We start from the raw sequence: 23,242 nt of genomic DNA, 5'->3' as shown, positions 1-23,242 counted from the left end.
GTGGCTCAAAGCAACACTGGCTTTAAATAGTTCAGTCAAGAAGGGAATGAGTACTTCTTTTCCCTGTTGAAGTAATGCTGGCAATATTTCATCTTTCCCGGCAAAGTTGAAAGGTTGAAAAGAACTCAACTCCCATTCAACTCTAGATGGTTTGGATATTTCACAAGCTATCAGATAGGCATCTTCAGACCATGCATGTCTTGCCTTGTCAAAGTCCTGTTCTTCTTCAGCCGCCAAAGGAGTCGACCCAGGGAAGTGAGTCCTTATCATTCCTTCCAATGTTTCAGAAGAGTCAGCAGTAAATGTCCCATCTTCTTTTTTGAGGCTACCAAGACCATTTGAATGATATTTTGAAAGAACTTTATGCATCCTCGCAGCTGTTGGAGCGCTATTGATGTCTTCACATACCCGTCTCCAGTCTTTCCGTTTGGCTCGCCACAATTTAGGTTCATACATTTTACCATTATCAAAAGTGTAATGAGTGCCATATCTTAATATGACCGGGTGTCTGGTATATGAAACAATCCTGGAAAACCAGAAATTCTCAGGGAAATTCATTTTTCCTGAAGTCTCCCTTAGCTTAGTCGGTAAAGGCGCAGATACAAAGCAAGACCATACTGGAGGTGGATTAGATTCCCGGTCTGGTCAAGGAATTTTTCACGTTGGAATATTTCTCGACATTCCTTGACATATATTATGATTGTTGATGATGATAATGATGGTCTCACCTGATGATTACCCCTTCAAAGGTTGAAGCTGGACGAGTTATCTTTAAGATAATTAAATATAAACATTTTAACCAGGTTTGCAAACAATTTCATAAATTCCCTGTCAAATATGCTGTAGGCATCAACCAAAAACATTCACAAATGTAACCAGTAGACTGATGCAAAATTTGACTTTTTCGCTCCACAGTGCATAAATGGTTTCAAATCGGGACCTGATTAGCCTCCCAAAGTTACAACTCATTTGGTTAGAAATAGACTTCGCACAAGCCATTTGAAGTTTACATGTAAATTACTATGGGAAATCTCAACTTTTTGTTCATTGCCTTCTGGTCTTTTTTCCATATTGAGCTGCAAAATAGTTCGATAGCCATTCTTATAGAAAATTTTCTCAGCTACAACTTTGCTTAAGATCGTTGCTATGTAAAACTAGACAAGAAAAAGTTATTAATTATTTAAGAGATTGGTAAACTTATGCCATGATCAAGCAGCTGCTCTGTAGGCAACACTGTATTTTGCAGTGTGACATAGTAGCCATGATTTTTGTGTCCTATTCAACGCCCCAGAAACACCAATGTTGCCTGATGAGCAGTTGATTGAGCGTGATCATAAGACATCAGCGCATTGAACCATTGATAACTTTCGATCCTTGCATTTAACAGTGGTCTGCAGCAAAGTTGTAGCTGAAAGCTTTTGAAGCAGACCGATATGGTGAATTATTAGATAGACATGAACAAAAATCTTGATTTTACCATAATAATTCCCATACAAACTTCAAATGGTTTGTGCCATCTCAGTTTCTCACCAAATGGGTTCAAATTTTGAGAGGTTAGTCAGGACCCGAATTGGAAAAGTATACTCCTAGACAATACTTCCATTTACACGTGACCTGGGGTTTATACGTATTAACTTCCGCAGTGCCAGGACTATATCGAGGAAACAACTTCCAGACATTTATACCTGTATTCCAAGCGCGAGGCTCAAACCATTGTACACTGCTTAAAGTATTTTTTTAATATTACTAATACAAAATCAAGAAACTAAGAATCCTTCATCACCATCACCATCGTTGAACAATGTAGTTTTGTATATGCTACACAAATTACTACAATGTCATTATGACAGTATCCATACAAAATAATTCGATAGAGATAACTTCGTCAAGATACATTATTTATCAATTCATAAACAGCTTTTACATGTGAAATGCAGTGCCTCTTAAATTCTGTAAGTGTAGTTGCAAGCTAGGATGAATTGAAAACATGAATGCCTTTGAAAAATATTTGATTTTGTTAAGCATTATTCAAAAGATGTGGTGTTCTTACTTCATCCGCGTTTCTAGTGTTATATCCATGAAAAATCACTTCCCCTTTCAATCCGATTACACAAATATCAAGGCAGCAAACCTTTATAAATGAACATTATAGTCAAATACACAATTCTTTGCTTAACTGACAGCCATTGCAAAGTGCCCAGCATAAAAGTTGAGGAAGTGAATCTATAACATCTTAAAATCAAACGCATTATAGACTGTTCCAGAAAGTATAAGCACACCTTATTTTAACGGTCACTTTGAATATAATGAAATATTTCAACATGTTTTGGCTGCATCCTTTTGTTTGCTCATTTCTGAATGACATAGCATCAAAAAAGTGCTCAGTTTTGTGTTTTCTGTCAAAATGCGTGGTTCTACTCCGGAACAACGAAAAAGTATCGTGCACAAATGGTGCACTGTGAGCGGACTCTCCTTGAAAAAAATGGCCAAGGAGGAGGGTGTAAGCGTCGAAGCGGTACGAACTGCGATTCAATAAAAAATATAGAAAACAGTGTACGTTTGAAGATGCGTCGAAGAGTGGCCGGAAATCCGGTCCTGTAAGCCCGGATATCGATAAAAAGATCAGGGATGCCTACAAACGAAAACCAGCGACTTCCGTTCGGGATGTTGCGAAAAAACTAGGGACCTCGTCGAGTAACGTCATGCGTGCCAAAGAAAGACTTGGGCTAAAAACATACCGGAAGCAGAAAAAACCCAAAACAGGCCGCGTCCGTGAAACCACGGGCCCGCAAACTCTACGATTCGTTATTGTGTCGAAATTCTGGGTGTATAATAATGGACGACGAAACGTACGTGAAACTAGATTACAAAACGCTTCCCGGACCACAATTCTATACTGTAAGCAAGGACATCCCCGAAACGCAGAAGGCAATTTTTACCGAAAAATTCGGTAAGAAGGTTATGGTTTGGCAGGCAATATGCGAGTGTGGTAAAACATCTAGTCCGTACATCACAACGGAGACGATGAACACTCAGAAATACGTTAAGGAATGTCTCCAGAAGCGATTGTTGCCGATGATCAGGCAGCACGAAAATCAAGTAGTATTTTGGCCTGATTTAGCGTCATGTCATTACGCAAAGGACACTTTAGAATGGTACAAAAGTCAAAATGTATGTTTCGTGCCGAAAGACATGAATCCGCCGAACTGCCCGGAGGCACGGCCAATCGAGACTTTTTGGGCTTTAACCAAAGCAAAGCTTCGAACATTAATAAAACCAGCGGACGACATCCAAAAATTCGAAAAGGTTGGCCAAAAGTGGTCAAAATGGTGGGAAGAACCACTGTGCAGAAGCTAATGGGTTATGTTCGAGGAAAAGTTAGGAGTCTTGGCTATGATTAAATATGTTGATTAAACGAGAGTAAAATATCATTTGACATACAAATACAAATATGATTTGCCAAATAAAATTATTAAAACTTAAAAAAAAACATTACTTTTTTGATATTTAAAAGTGTGCTTATACTTTCTGGAACAGTCTATACTTTATTCCGCAAACGCTGTAATTTCGATATTTGTGTTTCATAGGTCAAAAAAATAATGGACTGGCAAAATTCTGGGTGAGGGGAGATGATTGATTTGTATAACTGTATTTTAATACCAATAGTGAAATTGTTTTCAAGCGACAACGAATTCCATACTTCTTGGCAATTTTCTTAATGAAACTGTCAATTTGAGAATTGAACTTGTTTGTCGTCAATAATCACGCCAGGATATTTTAGTTCCCGAACGCGATCAATTGTCTCATTATCAATTACAAAAGAGACGTTCTCATTTACTCGATTCCACGAAATTACCATAAATTTAGTTTTACCTGTATTGAATTTCAACTGTTTAGCTTCAACCATTTACTTGGAGCACGGAAATCTTCATTCAAGTGTAAAATGGCGTCATCTAAATCCTTAGCTACAATGAATAACACAGTATCAACTGCAAAAAGATTTATGTCGCAAAATCGTAGACCACGTCGCAAGTCATTAATATATAGTACATAATAAATAACAGGGGCCCTAATACACTTCCCTGGGGCACTCCAAGGTTATTTCCAACGGGACAGCAATCAGAATTATTAAAAACAGTCCGTTGAGGTCTATCAGACCAATAGTATTCAAACAATTTATATGCAGTACTCGTAAGTTTCAATTTCTACAATATGTGTTTCTGCGAATAAAACCAAAAATGGGCGATTTTCTTCTACAATCTGTCGTAATGCTACGTAGTTTGTAGATAACTCCACAATAGTCAAATACAAAATTTCTAATTTATACACATTACTACTGAAACTTGGTTGCTGCTAATTGAAATTTAAGCTGCTTTTTCCGACCATACAGTTTTTCATACTCCAAACAATTAGAACTAAATGCTTCGTGGTTGACGTCCAGATTTAATTTACGCTCCTTATTAGCTTTTAAACAATTAACGCATTTCAATACAATTGATGCACTCTTAAATGGGTTATGTTGTTTGCTACATCTAGCATAGCAAAACATTAATCGCGGGAACTATCGAGCACCGATCAAACCCTACATTTACATATTTAAATTTTTAAAAAATTGGGTTGAATCAAACAACCTACTTTCAAATACGCAGTTTGGTTTCCGAAAGAGTAAAGGAACAACCGATTGTCAAGCGATGCTTTTATCTGACGTTCAACTGGCCTTTTGCGCAGAAGGAGCAGTTGGCTTCAGTCTTTCTGGATAGGGCGCATTTGATTCAGTTTCCATAGACATACTGTCAGACAGTCTGCACAGTCGTGGATTACCCGGTATTTTAAATAATTTATTGTATAATTTGCTATCAGAAAAACAAATGACCTTCAGTCTAGGTCAACTGACAACTTCTAGAATAAGCTGCATAGCACAGTGTTACTTTTTGCCGTTTTCGTGCGCTTTTTTAATAGCTTCTCAAACATTGATTTTAGGGGTATAGTTTGTTCATAGATGTTTTTGCATATGTTAATCCGCTTCTTTTGATGTAGACGGTTTGGTGATTAATCCACCCAAAAGTGAGATCAAAAAATATGTTTTTATCTGATTCAGATAGAGACTAAATGTCTTTGTAGCAAATGTTATTCTAAGCAACTTTGCTGAGCACTTAAAATTTCTAGCTCTTATAAATTGCGAGATATGTATCATTTTTCGTGAAAGGCCCCTTTAAATCATGTTTTTTTTTAGTATAACTGATTTTCTAGGCATCCTACAATTTTGGTTTCTTCTACAACTATATTTTGCATGTTTAAACACATGCTTTTTCTGAACATTGTAACTAATTAGCTCTTGAAACAAAAAAGTTATTCTTAAATAATCGATATTTTTAGGGGTATTTACTCATCAAATAACTATTTCCGGCGCAAATTGGCGCAAAGTTCTAGGAAGGATTCTGAATCTTTTCTTATTTTACAGCCGAAAAGTTATTAAAACGTGTGGCAGCACACGATCTTTTAGGTGTTTTTTAATAACTAAAAAACTCCTGCAAATGTCTATTTTTTGAACACATATTTTATACACATATTTTAATTTTAAGAGATTGCATGTTACAATGTTCAGCAAAAATATGTATTTTTGTACGGCAAACAACTTTGTAGAATATGTTAAATATATTGAAAATCTACGAAAAAAAGTTACACTCAAAACAATTATTTGAAGGAGTATTAAATTTAACTTTATCTTGAGTAAAGTGTTGTGTCAGACGCAGGCATGGAAAATCATTTGCATTCATTTCATACATTCATTTACATTCATTTGCCTCTAACTTTTTTATCAACAGCATTCCGCAAAATGATGTAAAAAGCTTTTGTAGGTTTTGTTATTAGCTACAAGTTTTGCTCATAACTCAAATCTGTATCTCTTATGCGTAACTAAATAACTCAAATCACGAACTACAGCGGGCAGAACTTGTTACTGTTTTTCAGTGAATGTAAAATACATTCACTGAAAAACAGTAGTGGCTTCTGTTAGCTCTGCTGCGTCATGCATAAGAGATACGGATTTGACTTGTTGATAAAAGTTGTAGCTAATAACAAATCCTACAAAAGTTCTATACATCATTTTGTGGAATGCTGTTGAAGAAAAAAGTTAGAGGCAAATGAATGTAAATGAATGCACGAAATGAATGCAAATGATTTGCCATGTCTGGTCAGACTTGACACTCGCTACTGCACAGTGAGCAGCTGTGCAGGGCCTTCCTCTTGTTGTTCGCTGTTAGTTGTTCGCCTGAGTTTTAGAGCAGACGTGATAGCCAGCCAACTGTCCAGGGCCAAACAGGACAGATGTGACCGATTACCAGCTGCGTGTGCTAAGCACTTTAAGAACCCGCACACTTAGAAAAATTCATGTAAATTTAGGTGCTCTGAGAGTGACATATACGAGCGTCAATTTCGACATAAATTTAAGTCATAACAGACGTGAAATATAGCTCAATCAAAAGTATTTTTCGTCGAGCATCGAACTTTTCAGTCTCGGAGCACTTAATATTACATGGCATGTTTGTTTACGTCTCATCTTTTATGTCAAAGATAGATTCCGTCACGTGTAAAATTAGTTATTTCTAAGTGTGCGGTGTCACTACTGCCTTTGCACAACGAGGGTTTGTGCAGGGCTTATCAACCTCCTGGGACGAGCTGGATGTGGTTCCAGTGTCCTTACTCTGCGGTAGTTCGTTTAGCCGCAATATCTCTCCCTTGGGTTCGATAATTAACGTTTCCAGGGCACACCACGAGGAGGCGAACTACTTCATGGCCCTACGTATTGCCCTTGTCTGTATGCATTCAACACACAATATGAGCCTAGAGGTTCTAACGGGAGTAAACCCCTGCAGAACCGTTTCTGGGAGCCCTCATTAAGATTATTGATCAAAAGTAGTGTCAGTAATATCCTTGTGATTGAAAACTTCGAAGCAATGCTCAAAAGTACCAACAAGTCAATTGCAATAGAAGATTTTTCACTGATGGATCACGTCTTCAATGAATACTCAACCGTCTTTCGAAAACTTCAGGAACCTTGTTCCGTTCATGTTGCTGAGCTAGCAGCAATCAACATCGCATTGGGGGATTGCCCATAGACCAATACTTCATCTTATCGGATAGTCTCAGTTTGATTGAGGTTATTCGGTCGATAAAACAAGGTAGGAACTCATCTGATTTCCTTTCAAAGGTTAGACAGCAGATGAGTTTGCTGATCGAAATATCATATATGATAACCTTTGTATGGGTCCCCTCACATTGCTCAATCCCAGGCACTGAGAAGGCAGACTCTCTCGCAAAGGTGGGCGCTCAACAAGGCGAGATTTGTGTTCAAGAAATTTCTTCAATTACTTCAAATCTAAAATGAAATCGTGCAGCTTTCCAACAAAAATGAGATTGAATGAAAAGGAAGGTAATAATTCTGATTATATATGTAATCTTCTCGCCCCTTTTTTCAAGAAACATACACGACATTTTTAAAACAATGATCGTGATTATGAATATTTTTCTTATTTTCCTGACTTTTCAACTACTGTTGGCGTTAATAACACTTCGGTTCATGATATTTGGAATGGCCTACGAGATTTGGACGCCTACGAGATTTGGACGCCACGAAAGGTTCAGGACCAGATGGAATCCCACCTATTTTTATGAAAAACTTAGCAACTGAACTCACAACCCCTTTATTCTAGCTATTTGATATGTCACTTGAATCTGGTATATTCCCGAAGGAATAGCAAAAAAAAAAGCCTACTTAATACCCATGTATAAATCTAGTAAAAAATCCAATATTCGAAATTATCGTAGGATTTCTATTATTTCGTGCATTTCAAAACTCTTCGAATAAATTATTAATAAAAACGTTTTTGGACAAATAAAACAAAGAACAACTCGTGCACAACTTGGTGGACGTCGTGGAATTTATGGACTTCGTATTAAATGAAATGGACAGAGGTAACCAAGTAGAAGCTCTATATACGGACTTCAGCAAAGCGTTTGACCGAATTGATATCCCAATGCTGATTTTTAATTAGAAAAAATGGGAATTGAGATGAAGCTCCTCACCTGGATTAAATCGTATTTAGTTGATCGCCAGCAAATTGTAAGATTCAACGAGAAAACATCTAAGCCAATTCATGTCACGTCAGGGGTTCCCCAGGGCTCACACCTAGGTCACCTTCTTTTTATTTTGTACATTAATGATGACTCTCTTATATAAAAAAAATATCAGGGTACTGATTTATTAGGGGTATTTTTAGAAAAAGGAAGCGATAACGATATGAATGAGTTTCAGAGTGAAATACATGTGTTTTTACAGATGGTGTGGTAAAAGTTAGTTGAAACTAAATATTAAAAAATGTAATCTTATCACAGCAAAAAAAAGTAGTGTAAATTTCCGTTACTTTGATGCACATAAATGGAGCGTCATATATCATACAAGTTTAGATTATAGATCGTGTAAATTTATGAGACATGCCATGCAATATTCCATATATTGTATGAAACTGTCCACTTTTGTTTGCAACATTTCTTGCAAGCTGCTTGTTTACGTGAAAAGGAAGTTTACATGTGTAAATGTTTGCATGCATGCATGTTTACATCGCCAGTAAAATTCAGAATTTTTTGGTGTGCGGACAGTAGAAAACTTAACAAACAATATATTTGTATTACATTAGGTAATGAAAATTTTCAAAAATGTGAAAATGTAAGAGATTTAGGTGTTATTCTACATTCTTAATTGACAATTATGGACGATTACAACACAATAATACATAGAGCAGGCAATATGCTTAATTTTATGAAACGTGTCCACTTTAAAGATCCTTATGCAATAAAAACACTTTACGTTGCTTATGTAGCGTTGTTTGGTCACCTTATATGAAAAAGAATGAAAAACTAATAGAGTCAATCCAAAAGTAATTTTTATTATATGCACTACGCAAGTTAAGTTGGACGGCTTTTCCTCTCCCGTCATATGAAGCACGTTGCATGTTGATCAGCTTTCAAACAAAAAAAGAACTTCGGGATTACGCAAAGATTTCTTTATACAATATCATTTCGCAACGTATTGACTCAGCTGATCTATTGTCAAAGTTGAATTTGTATGCACCTTCCCGACAATTACGCAGTCGACACTTGTTCGCAGTAGATCGCCATCGGACCAATTACGCTTAATTTGGACCGGTTAATCAGTAGTCTACGATTTGATTGATGATTGACGAATAAATAAGTAAATAATTAAATAAATAAATAAATTAATATGATAGAAGAATTTCACATGATGAATTTTTCCAATCAGTACGTCAGAGTTCTATTTTAAGTTGACAAAACGATTGGACAAGTAATTCCCTTGGGCGATGGTTCCATAATTCCATAATTCTAAATGTTTCTTCGAGAGCGTGGTTCGAAGGTCTGGATGTAAGTCGGAGCTTCATTCGCGAGAAGTCAAGAATAATGGCCAACCACTACTCGCTAGACGCACATCTCTACAGAATAAACCTCGTTGACAGCAATATATGTAGGTGTAGAACCGGTTATGGTGACATCGATCACGCAATTTAGTATTGCCCGGGTAATGACGCCTCCAGAGCACGACTGGATTTCAGAAACCAGTTTCCTACCTAGCTCCTTCCAATCGAAATTGTTACCCATTAACCTGGAACTGTTTAAAATGTAAATTCAAACATTACTGATTTTTGGCTCCGCAAAGTGTCACACACGACTGAGCCTAGTAAATAAACGAACTAGTTAAAAAAATAAGGGAGCAATATTAACCGCTTCTAAAGTTACTTAATTTGTGTGTTTTTGGATCCAGTTTTGATTTTTTTAAACTTGCGAGGTTCATCGCAGTCTTGTTTGGACTCTTTAGGTTTTATCACAATGACCCGACGAGCCTTGCGGTTGCTCGTTTTTTTCTTTCAACCTTACTTTTATCATTTTTAACTTTATTTTTATCATTCAAAATTATCACACGTTTTCATTATGTTACAACGTGGCCGCAATATTTAATAAGGAATGTAATGTCCGGATTAATGACACGACTGGTATTCGATGCATTGCGCAATATTCAAACTAGAGAGGGTTTAGTAGAAGAGAGGAGCGGATTCAAAACAAAATTCCTCGGCAACGTATGCCTAGGTGATTTCTAGCAACACTGCCAATGCAATCAAGATAGGCACTGATCGATTGGCTCTGGCTTTGACAGTTCGACCCTCTCTAAAGTGGACCCTATACGATTGCTTTTATTGACTATCATCGTATTGTCAATACATTCTACATTGACAATATTTATGTGGTCACATCATCAATACTATTGTCAACAATGCCTCTTCGCGTTAATATATTGATACGTATGTTGTTCGCTTAATTCAAACGCGCGACAAGATTTCATCTGGTCTGCTTTGATTTATATTTTTCAATACACCGAACATCCACAATGTTGGCAGTCCAAATTTTTCTCGTTTATTCAGCCGTAGTCCACGGATTCCACCAAGGTTTCAATTCCGTTAATTCAAAAATTTCTTGTATTTCATCGTTTCATATTCTGGCAGCCCTCTCTTTAAAAGTCCCGTTCAAGATAGCAGGAGGCTTCAACTCTTCCATCGACGAACATCCCTATCTGGTGGCGCTGGAAAGCAATAAAAATCTAGTTTGTGCCGGGTCGATTCTATCGCCCAGTTGGATTCTAACGGCAGCTCATTGTCTACTGTAAGCGATTGTGCCTTTTCTGCTGCAATAAGCAATTTTGATGGAATTTGATTCAATTTTGCAGCGACAAAAAGCCAGTTGATTTGACGATTCGGGCTGGCTCTTCCGAGAGAGGAGACCAAGGAACAACTATTCCGGCGAAAGAATTCTACATTCACAAATGGTACGATGTTCACTCGTCTAGGAACGATATTGCCCTGGTGGAACTAAGCCAGCCTATCACCCGGAATAACAGTTCGTTGACGTGGGGTGAGATGGTAAATCTTGTGGAGCCCGACTCAGAATTTTTACCCGAAACGATTTGCACCGTGAGTGGGTGGGGCTCGTTGACAACGTTCGGAGCATTTCCAGACCGATTGCATTCCGTTGAAATCCCTCTGTGGTCCACCGAGAAATGCCGGCAGGCTTACTGGCCTGTCGATATAAGCGACGACAAGATTTGCGCTGGATCTCCTGGGAAGGACTCGTGTAGAGTGAGAATCGATGTTTCGGTATGGTGTGGACATTATGAATCTGGTTTCGATTTGATTTACAGGCCGACTCGGGATCTCCACTGATGTGCAAAGGAAAGCAGATCGGTTTAGTTTCCTGGGGGTTCCGATGTGGTGATCCAAACTATCCAGGGGTGTACACAAATGTAAGCTACTTTTACGACTGGATTCACATGACCTCAGTTCCAGCCCGGAAATTGGTTCGTTCGGAATGGGTGCACTCGGTATCGGAAGCACTAGCCGTTGACAGTAATTATTCCCCGTCCAATTTCAACCTAAGTATGACAAATTGGATCATAATTGCTCTAATTTTCGGAAGATTTTCAGAGTACACTCATCATCGCTAGAAGGAAAGCTTTCTCATTTAATCCTCCAATTTCACCACCAATTGAATCGAACAACCGTTCAAACGATTATCCCCCTCGGTTTAATTGGCAAGAATTAATTTTTACTGTTTATTACCCCCATCAATGTCCCCTTCGGCGCAACAACTTCCAGTCGATTTGGTTGCAATGCACGGAGCGCAGTGTTAGTTGTCTCCCCGCACGAGCGTTTGTTTACCAACCGATCCAGCTACTTGAACGAGGAATCCCTCCTCTTACAACGCCACAGAAATCGTCTTCCAGATCGGAGCGAAGCTAGCGAGAGAAGTCGGGGAGTCAATTTTCGTTCGTTCGAATGCGATAGTGTTTATATTCGTAACAACAATAACACCACTTAGATTGCCTTTGCTTTGGGGCGCTGCTGGCGAACGCCTTCGGAGGAATCGACTGTAAACGAAGTCGTTCCTTGCTCAATTAATAAACTTCGTTTTGGTCGCCACCGCTTGGAATCGACTGACTGTTTGAATCGGCTGGAATTGTCCCACCCGCTACGGTACCACCCACATGGCGGCTGATTGAAGATAGGGCTGTGGTGGTGGTGGTGGTGGTGATGATAATGTTTTGTTTTGCGATTCGATGACGACGCGAGGATACGACCACTACGCGCTGCTGTTGATTGTTTTCGATAGGCAGCGACACGATAGTGTTTGGAGCTTCGATTGGATAATTAAGACTACACTTTTGTTTTTAATTTTAAATGGTAGATGCAGGGTTCTAGCCGAATAAATTAGACGCTGTCGAAGGAAGGTGATCTCTATACAAATAGGTTAGCTTTTTTAATTCGTTTCGGGTATATTTATCACTGCGACCATTCATTGCTTTGATCTATTGTGGTATATTTCCCGTTTTATATTGCTTTATCAGTATGTCGTATCACTAACTGACCACAAGCATTTTCCCAGCCAGGTATTACATACTGAATGAAATGTACTACTTGACTGGGAACTGTATTCCAAATATGAAAGGGTTCTGCCAGTCCCTTATTCAGAAAAAAATACATCTTTTATAGAAGATTGTTGTACAAGAGCATAGCACGTGTTCAGAGTCTTCTTTTTCTATGCCACAAAATTGACACATATCCACTTGAAATTTTCCTAATCACTTCAAGTGATATTTATATGTCCTGTTCTGTTATCAAACCAGTATAGACACTGAGATCTTTATTTGATAATTCAAGAGCTCTGCTGGTCATTGAAATGTTCGGAGTTATGAACCGTTTCGACTGCCTAGCTATGGCAGTGTTGTTCCAGTTGGTCTCCACTTTAATTTTTTTCCCCATTTCTTGATCTTCATTTTAAGAGAACAAGCGGAAACTCCACACAATGGTTCAGGTTCTATGAATTGTTGAGATGATCCTAGAATGGCAAGAATAGACGTCACTTTTTCATTCCCTCCAATTCCACAGTGGCCAGGAACCCAACATAGGATCACTTGGTTTCGACAGGCCAATTCCTGAAGTGACATGAAACTCCAATGACTCTTAAACTTTCCCTAGAATCTGACGTATTGAAATATTTTTAAAATTCTTATAATTAGCTTGTTCTTTTTTTTTAAATTCTGGCACTTCAAAGTCTGACAATGTTGGCTAGAATTCTAAAGTAATTTTTTGCTCGAGAGATAACTTCAATGGGTTCTTAATAAATTATAGGGAATTTTAAGGAGAACCCTTGCAACATTCTTAGAAGAATTTTAACAAAGTTCTGAGGAAATTTTTGGGAGGAAGGTTTCAAGAACATTATTAGCAAACTTCAATAGCAGGTTGAAGGTGAATTTCAAAAGGTTTCTGAAAAATGCTAATAGATAAATCTGAATTAATTACCAAAGGAATTGTAATGAATGTAACAGGAGTATTTTATACAAAGAATAAACATGAGAATATCAACGCTACTGTAGAGTGAATTAAAAAAAAAAATCATCAGAAGGTGAAAATTTGAAGGAAATTTCAATTTGAATGCAAATCGCTTGTAGTGTGTCAGAAATTTTACTTGCGAATATATATTTTTAAATCATCACAATTGGGTGGAAAACAAAATATGATTGTTGGGTTTTTGCGACTTTTGTGTTAAACTTTATTCCAAGATGGTCTAAAAACAATCATAAGTGCCAATTTTGTTTACTAAATCCTAACCCGTACTTTAAGAAAGATCTAAAATAAAATGTTCAAGTTAATTACAATGATGTAGGGGAAATGGATGTAATGTCGGCCTAAATGCCGCTAATTTGGGCCGATACATAAATTCAGCAATTGACAGTGCAGTTTCGAACCCCTTCGGATACGGTTGTGTCTAAAGTTTGCTCTCTGTTTAGTGCGTGCGTTCGCGTTCATAGTTTTCGGCTGCATTTGCTGGATTAGCACTGGCATCTCCCAGACGGTTATACGTGTGTGATTGGTGGTTTTCTCGCTTTCCGAGAAGTTTTAGAATCGAGAAAGAAAACATGATTCATCATGTTTGCAAGCATGAGCTGAGCACATTTGGCGCTACCTGCGTTGGTAATTTGAATTTCAGTGTATGATGTTGATTCGTTCGCAATCATTTTTGAAAAAATTAAGTGTTTTCGATCGAAAGTGTACCAAAAGTGCTTTTGAACGTGTTTCGTAGTTGGGTGTGGTGAAATTCGTGCATTCCCGGTTGATTTTCAGTGAAAACTCCGTATCACAAAATTGCCATCCTTTGCCATCGTCGTCAAACGTGTGACGTTTATGGGATCCAGACAAGACGTCTGGTGACTTTTGTGACCAGCGATTGTAAGTGTGCCAATTGCATTGTCTCCTTGGAGGCTGGTTAACCGTGTTCGGATGTCACGCTTTCATCGTGTAGTTTATAGTCGCTATTTTTATAGTCTGGCGGATAGAATCTCGATGTTTCAAAACAGGCTTGCAATTGCTCATTACAGCTAAAATGCAATTTATAAATTGCTATTATTTTGTATATGACATATAAAATTTGTCAATTTTGCTTTCAGAAGGTCACAACTAGCGATTAGCTGTAACGATGAGCAGTGCGATGAGCGAGCAATCAGCGATCATAAAATTGCTAGTTGTGACCTTCTGAAAGCAAAATTGACAAAATTAATGTGTCATATACAATCTTTACCGCCTCTTTTTGCATCTTACAAATAAAAATTATCATTATAGTATACCATTGTTTCATAATAACGAAAAATAGCATTTTAGCTGTAATGAGCAATTGCAAGCCTGTTTCAAAAAGTGGAACCAATTCAATATATTGTAGACCAACAATTGAAAAGGTACTATCAACATTCATGATTATTCTTTCCTCACCAATCGAACGCAAATTACCAGCATCATCGGATAGGGGAAACTTACCCCAATCCAAAGATGGTGTTAGTTTGCGTAGGCGAGCCTTGAGTCACGAGAAAAGGGTTTCCGAACTTTTGTTCGTAATAACTGATGAGCTCTTTTCTGTTGTTGGTCGTGATTTGCTCGATTTGGTTCCGCTATTTGACAGCTCAATTGGTTTCCGAGATTCTATCCGCCAGACTATGAATATAGCGACTATAGTGTAGTTCTATCGAGAGTCTTTCAGAGACGATAGTTTTTCTTTAACTGCAGAAGGATATAAATCGTAACGCTACACAGTAGGCCTGGCCGCTTTATTGTTTGTTTCACATCCTTGATGTGCAGCAGGCATTAATAATGACAAGAAAAATGATAGATGTATCATTTTCCAGGATTCTTTCAAGTACTGGCTGTGTATGTGTAGACTAGACTAGACTAACTGCAGAAGGATATAAATCGTCCTCTAATCTATGGGAGCTCTTCGAAATCGCCGTGAAGTCATGGATTCCTTTGCAACATATCGGGTGAGATCTTTCGTTTATTGTTCTATTAACATTCATTCCAATATTATATGACACATTATATGCTGGGTATGGGATGGTTCAACCAGGGCATCCGATTGAAGCGATTTGGATGGGGAGAGTGGAATTGCCATTTTCCTGTCGTTAACAGATCGTGAATTGAAGGCGGGCTCTTCTTCCCCACTCATTGGGACATCCTCTCGTGCGATGGCTTGTACATTACCGGGTTGTAGGATTTTATTGTTAGAAGGATATTCTCTTTTATCCCGCGGACGAAGCGTAAGTGTCTCTGCTTACAGGTTCGCCCTCCGTTTTTGGCCCTTCATACAATCGTAAATTGAATACAATCAGGTGTTGTACTTGATTTAGATGTACGAGGTGGACAGTTCACTGTCTAATGGTTGTGCCTGCAACATTTAGTTGTTTTCTTTACATACATACATACTCACATAAATTCAGAAATTGACTAAATTTTCAATAGCGACTAAAAATATCCATTGGACGGTACTCCAAACAAAATGAAATTGATAAATAGCAGATTTTCAGCGATGAACCCAATCTTGGATCCATAGGCCAACATAAGAGCCATTTGTCCTTTATTGAAAAACTATTATAAAATAAAATGGTAGATCTCTACCAAGACTAAGCTTTCAAACATAATTTTGTAAGTTGTTACAGATTAGATGCGATGAGGAATTAGGAATGTCTTCGATAAAAATAAGAAATCTTTATGTATTGAATGTTCACCAAATTATAGAATATTAATATCCTATTCATACAAAAAACCGCACAACACCTTTATAATTATAGTTTATTGAAAATAATAATTAAATTAGGAATATTACTGATGTTTTATCATTTTGATTTGCTCCATTATCGGAGTCAAACAAAAAATTAAATTTTCTAAATGCTTATAATTTAGAGTTGATTTTGTTTACAACAATAGAAGGACTATTATTACAAGGTTGTTAACCTTTTATAAGTCTTGGTTTAAAAAATATGTTGGAAATGCTCAACACTAACTGACGTAAATATATCGTAAATCGTATATCGAGCAAAACATGAGTTCGTAACCTGAAAAACATATTCTTTGAATCTTAATTCTTGCAAGCTTTAGATTCCTTAACAATTTGTAAAACCAATTTATCGCTTTTGCACCCTGGTTAATTAATTAATAATTCTGGTTTTCTTCATAATGTTATTGAGCATGATTCTCGCCATCTTTATCAATAATTTGAATAAGGTTCTTTGGAAATAATAAATAATCCGGGGTGGTAAATCAATAGATTGTAAGACTTAAAACCTACTTAATTAATTAACCTAGAAAAAAAGTAGAAGGGTCTGTGCCTAGGGGCACGAACGGAAGCTTGACGTAGGACCGCTAGGGGACGGAATAAATGTGAAGAGCATTTAGTTCTTTTAATTGATCAATTACCTATTATCTCAACTCTTTTCTTTTTTGAATTGTAGGCGTACCAAATTTGTAGTAATCTTTTTCAAAGAGAAAGTTGATTAAAAAATTCAATCAAAATCACTTGCACCCCTGCTTCCAAGTTTGGTTACAAGATTACAACACTAGAGAGCATTTTGTGTGCTCTTTGGGGGCTTATAGTTCTGAATATGGACAAACAAGCACAGATAAATTCTATTCCAACTCTTTACTGATGTAAGCTTGATGGCCCTGAAAAGGGCCGTTTTATTGAAGGGGACATCCGTGGCCACTTACGATTTGCGTGTTTAGTGTAGGTGACAGCATCACGGACTTCATTTTCCAGGAACACCTTCAGCACACCTCGTAGATCAGACCGGAGATACATTTGACACCACCACAACAAGCCAGACGACCGATTGCGGTTACCTTGAAGAACTTTGCCATGTCAATTGTTGGTTTACGCCAGTCAATTGTTGCTTGTTAGGTGTGAAGGAGTGGACTAGCCACCACCTTCCTACTGCTGCTATTGCTGTTCACCACGCCGTCCGAAGTGGAAATGAGCTAATGCCATACAACAGCATATCTTTTCAGGTTAGAGCAGAATGATGTGCAACCAAGTGGTATAAAAGCTACAAAGACTCCTCGCATTATGAGTAGTTTGCTATCAAGTAGCGACACTGGATCTTTTCCTTTTGCGTACACGGCGAATGAGAACGACCCAAATTTGAGTTTAGTTCACTCATAATCGCCAAAAGTGCAGGAACTCAGCGATGAGTAAATTTGTCTCATGGTTTCCTGTGGAAAACCTAAAAAATCTGCCAGAAAATGAGGATATTGACGGAAATTTTATTCAGTCTCGGAGTAGTACCAATAGACTGAGTGAATCCAATCTTTACTTTTCTCAAATTCGGGAATTTTTCCCTGGAAAATCCTGGAAAAACCTGGGGAAACATGAGGCAAATTTACTCATCGCTGAGTTCCTGCACTTTATTTCTTATTTTTGAGATAACTAAACTCAAATTTGGGGCTCACCCCAGCAGGCCTGGGTCCAATCTCAGTCGGCGCCACCGGCATTTTCTAAGGCATAACATCTCTGATCACGCCTTCCTTCGGGAAGTAAAGCCGTTGGTCCCCGGTTGAGTTGATGGGTCAATTGGTAGGGTCCAGGTGTGGGAGCTGCTTCCCTGACGTCGGTAGCATTGGAGCTCAGTACGGAAAACAAATCTCGCGTCACTTTTCAATAGGTCCTATCTTCATTGATCGATTCTCTTCATCGACACTCTCTTTCGTAAATACCTCGACCTCACAAATGTTTCCTGCCGTCTTCGTCGAATTAGATGCTAGATTGTTGCTTCTTCCATCGAAAATATCCGGCCGTGGCGATTCAAAGGTCAAGGTTGATCAAAATAATTTGTACCCCTGCTTCCAGTTTGATTACATGAGCATTTTGTGTGATCGTTGGTTCTGAATATGGACAAACAGGCAGATGAATTCTATTCCTACTCTTTACTGTAATAAGTTTGGTGGCCCTGAAAAGAGCCGTTTTGTTGCCAAAGCTGGTGATGTTTTATCCTCCGAAACCAAACAGTGTGCGTCTCTGTCACTTCAAAACGTAGATGACATCCATAGCCGCTTACGCTTGGCGTGTTTAGTGTAGGAGACAGCATCACGGATCATATTTTTCAGGAACACCTTCAGCACACCTCGTAAATCAGACCGGAGATACGTCAGGCACCGCCACGGCGAGTCAGACGACGGATGGTGGTTAAAGGGTGATACGGTCAAAATTTGGTCAAGGGAAAACGCGTGTAAATCGGTGAAATCGTTTATTTAAAAAATCAAATTAAATTTCTTTTTCAAGTTCAATTAGTATAAAATTCAGGAAAAATATTCAGTTAGGCTTCCGCTTTTCCAAATCCGAATTGCCGGGCCTTACGCTTGACCCCTGCCATCAGATTTTGTACAGCCACCTTGTCCACCTTCTTCGCCGCAGAAAGCCAGTTTGCCTTGAACTGCTGCTCGCCCTTAGCAGTTTTTTTGGTCTTCTTTAGGTTCCGCTTGACAATAGCCCAGTATTTCTCAATTGGGCGGAGCTCTGGCGTGTTGGGAGGGTTCTTGTCCTTGGGAACCACCTGCACGTTGTTGGCGGCGTACCACTCCATGGCCTTTTTACCGTAATGGCAAGATGCCAAATCCGGCCAAAACAGTACGGAACAACCGTGTTTCTTCAGGAAAGGCAGCAGACGTTTATTCAAACACTCTTTCACGTAAATTTCTTGGTTGACAGTCCCGGAAGCTATGAAAATGCTGCTTTTTAAGCCACAGGTACAGATGGCTTGCCAAACCAGATATTTCTTTGCGAACTTTGACAGTTTCATGTGCTTGAAAACATCTGCTACCTTTCCCCTTCCTTTTGCCGTATAAAACTCCTGTCCCGGAAGCTGCTTGTAGTCGGCTTTGACGTAGGTTTCGTCGTTCATTACCACGCAGTCAAACTTCGTCAGCATCGTCGTGTACAGCCTCCGGGATCGCGCTTTGGCCGTCGTATTTTGTTTATCATCGCGATTTGGAGTCACTACCTTCTTGTAAGTCGATAGTCCGGCTCGTTTTTTGGCTCGATGCACGGTTGTAGACGATACACCCAGCTTATTTGCGGCATCTCGGAGAGAGAGGTTAGGGTTTCGCTTGAAACTACCGGCAACTCTCTTTGTCGTCTCAGCGGCTTCCGGTTTTCGATTTCCCCCCGACCCAGACTTCCTGGCTGTCGACAAACGTTCCCCAAACACTTTAATTACATTTGTAACGGTTGATTTGGCAACTTTTAGCGAGTTTGCCAACTTTGCGTGCGAGTAGCTTGGATTTTCGCGATGCGCGAGCAAAATTTTGATACGCTGCTCTTCTTGCTTGGACGGCATTTTGACAACTGAAGAGTGAATTCCAAAATCAAAATAGGAGCAACATTCTACACACACACAGAAATACGTCAAGTTGATATTGACCAAATTTTGACCGTATCACCCTTTATTTCGAAGAATTTGCGTTTGGTTTTGAATATGGTGATGAGTGTGCAAAATATTACGCAATTCCATCCTCCCTATTCGCACGCGCCCGAGGATCGGAGGCGAATGCCACTTCGACTTGTTTCGTCTACTTACTACTCTCTGACGACTGTGCTGGGGAAGCAGCATATGCATGTAGGTAATTGGTGGATTTGTTAGTTAATTCGACGCTTTTGGACAATGCTGGACATTTGCCAGTTTTTAAATTTGAAAATCAACATTTGGAAGCATTGTTATCGATGCGTAGCCATCTTTCTGATAGATTGGTGATAACATTATTGAAATTGGACCAGGGACAGCTGAGTTATTAACGTTCAAAATCTTTCTTAATTTGTTACATGTTCCATTTTCGGTTTTCACAAAGTGTACCCCCATATAGAAATCAAAGACGTAGTCCTACGTCAAAAAATTGAAGATAATCCCTATAGTTTTGGAAGGTTCTGGAACCCAGGATTAACATGTTGTATTTTTATAAAAAATCATAATATACCGATGACATATAGTGAAGTACAACTGAAAATTCAGTTCCTGTTAAACGATGATCGAACAAGTAATCCATACGGTATAATAGTGTTCGGTATAATGGTGTTCAGCTAATCGGCGTCTAACCTAATCCTACATAAAAAAAAGCATTGTTTCGCTATTTTTCCTTTAAAGTGCAATAAATGGCCTTCATTTTGAGTACTTTACATTTATATTTCATTAAGAGATTCACCCGTTTTGCCTCCAGATATTAAATGACTCATGCTTTAATAAAAATTTGAGCAGTTTTCTCCTTTCGTTGTTCAGTACTAAACGCACCGCATAGACAGTTTTCACATACTTCTACACTCATAAAATAAATCACATAACCAGTGGAAAATATCCTCGTGAATTTCACATAACTTTCATGTGATCCCATTATTGAAAATTGCACCTCTCAAATACGTGTACTTTTGTCTGGCGGAATTCTCGATACTTTTTTTTTTCTTTTATAACTAATAGCTTTGAGAGAAAGGCATAAAGTCACTGGAATGTAGTGCCAGAAAAGGTCCAGGACTTTGACCATTTCACAATATTCTGTGACATAATTAGAAAAGATTGTCGGTAAGATTTTTATCGAATATACACGCAAACCTAAAATCTATTACAATGAATGGTAGTCCCGTTTCCTATCATCCTTTTTTCATGAACATCGCAACGAATGTTAGAAATTGACCATGCAGGCAATGTAATGGTTTTTTTTTCTTTTTTATTTCGTGTTCTATCTATGCTTTCGACCATACAGTAAGCTTGTAGAACGACGCACATTGTAGAACATTGTAGAACGACGCACACGCTTGCCTCGAATTTCTCCAGCAGAAAAAGCATACGAAACCGAGTATGAGAGGAAATGAGCGCTTCGTGTTTGCTTTAAGGAGCATGGAGAGAGCAGTGGAGAAAGCACAGGTCTGATAATCGCAACGTTCGTGGTTCGAGTCCTTTTCCAAATTTTTGCGACATAATTCATTTCACTCACTAATACACTCCACATTTTTGGTCTCCAATTTTCTTGTCCGCAGCTAGATATAGGGTAAATTATGGCTTCGGCACCCATTGACTGTTTTCGGCAACCGAAATTGAAACATTAATTTCACTGTATTTTCCCATCAAAACTCTTCACTGAATTTATTCAACCGATTCCTTACCCTTTCAGCTTCAATCTTATTACATTTTTACGACTGAGCAATCCTGTTATGCCAGATTTTTCTTTAAATGAAATATACACACTACAAAATACGGCTGATTTCGAGTTGCCGATAATAGAACAGCTGAATAACAAGCAGTTCAAATGGAAATGGTGCCGAAGAAAAAGAGACTGCCGATAATAGTCACACTCACCTGAGAAGTTTGGAGCGTTGTAAAAACGTGTTCAACCCGTTTTGATCAATTCTGTCGATTGGAATTGATAGAACAGCTAGCAGCAGATAAATGGCTATAAACAAAGCCGTTATATATGTGTGTGACGCTGAGAAATTGCTAATAGAAGTCCGGATGCTGCTTAGATTGACGAGAATACGTAAATTCCCCTATCGCGTCCTCGGTTCATGCGGTCTCCACTAACATCTTCTGACGATGAATCCCACATAATTGTAAGCGAATCTTACATCCCCCGCACGCTATGTCTGAAGGCACTTTTTTTGCAACATGCATGTACCTCAGATTTTCCTTGACAGTATGTTAGTATTGATCCTAACAATCAAATCTATGATGGTTTTAAAATATTTCATCTTGGGTTTTTTGAGAAAAAGTGTTTTGAAGTTTACAAAGCCGATTATGAAGGCATATATTGACTATCGACGATACAAAACTATTACGAATTGAACAAATGCAGTTAAACAAGGTTCAAATGATGATTGCATTAATCTAAATGGCATTAAAGAGTTCTCTTTGACTCTCAAGTAAGATCCGTATTGATAATGTCGACTTTGACCAAAATCAATTAATATTTTTTGCTAGAATAACTTCTTAATTAATTTCTCTTCCCTCATAAGAGTAAAAGAGAAAGAAACGAGCAGGACAGTCTGCGGCAGCCACGTAATCGTAGTAGGCATTGATTTTCGTCCTGTTTCGAGTGTTTTTGTTTTTATTGGAGGTATCGTGTAGAAAATCTGGAAAAAAAAATTAAAAACAAACTGCATGAAGAAAATAGAGAGTCGTTTGTTGTGCTTCGAAAAAGCTACTCTGTAAAAAAAAAAAATCAAGCCACTTTAGTAGCGACGATCGTTGAAAGATTTTTACTGGAGTTCAATAAAGGAGATAGTAGGATACCGAAAGTTTTGTGTCCCGTACTCAGCGGGTGGTAAAGTTAAATTTGCTTGGATTAAAAAAAAATAAATATATATGTTTGACTTAATGGCAAGATCGAAAATAAATTCTGGCAACCATGACAAATTGGTTTGAAAATCGTCTTTCCGATAATAGAGGAATGAAACTCACATGAGGTTAGCTACGTTTGCCCAGTGAGCTTAGGTAGTCCTAACCTTGAATTACTACAGAATTGATAGAGCTTCATTGCAATTCCCATATTTTGAATAAGGAAACATTCAGGAAGGTTCAGCGACTTTCTAGGAAATTCTGTGAACAATAGGGAACTGTAGTGACTTTTAGGAAAGTTCGCCAAACTTTAAATAAGATCCTTCAAAGAAGCAGAGAAACAACTTTCAGAGAAGTTCATTGAACTTCAGGAAAGACTTCAGGAAAATTCTCCAAACTTTAAAGGTGTGCTTCGCTCTCCAGATCTGCCAACTTCAGGGACATTTTGTGAGCTGCAGAGGAGTTGAATGTCCTCTTGGTAAGTTCTTATAA

General features: G+C 38.3%; 2 protein-coding genes across 2 annotated transcripts in view; both read left to right on the top strand.

The window, feature by feature from the left end:
* The window catches only part of CngA (Cyclic nucleotide-gated ion channel subunit A), a 243,301-nt gene that overhangs the window by 90,127 nt on the left and 129,932 nt on the right, over nucleotides 1-23,242 (top strand). The gene's annotated exons all lie outside the window — the stretch shown is intronic.
* LOC135703755 (trypsin 3A1-like) lies at nucleotides 9,475-11,566 on the top strand. Its single transcript, XM_065225073.1, has 5 exons — nucleotides 9,475-9,538; nucleotides 10,572-10,728; nucleotides 10,793-11,201; nucleotides 11,264-11,468; nucleotides 11,547-11,566. Exons 1-5 carry the CDS (start codon nucleotides 9,475-9,477, stop codon nucleotides 11,564-11,566), a joined length of 855 nt encoding a protein of 284 aa, XP_065081145.1.

This window comes from Ochlerotatus camptorhynchus, unplaced genomic scaffold, assembly GCF_037179485.1.
Source record: "Ochlerotatus camptorhynchus isolate MF236.1 unplaced genomic scaffold, CSIRO-AGI_Acam_v1.1 ptg000220l, whole genome shotgun sequence".
NCBI classification, from domain to species: domain Eukaryota; kingdom Metazoa; phylum Arthropoda; class Insecta; order Diptera; family Culicidae; genus Ochlerotatus; species Ochlerotatus camptorhynchus.
This window is presented reverse-complemented; position numbering and strand designations above follow the sequence as displayed.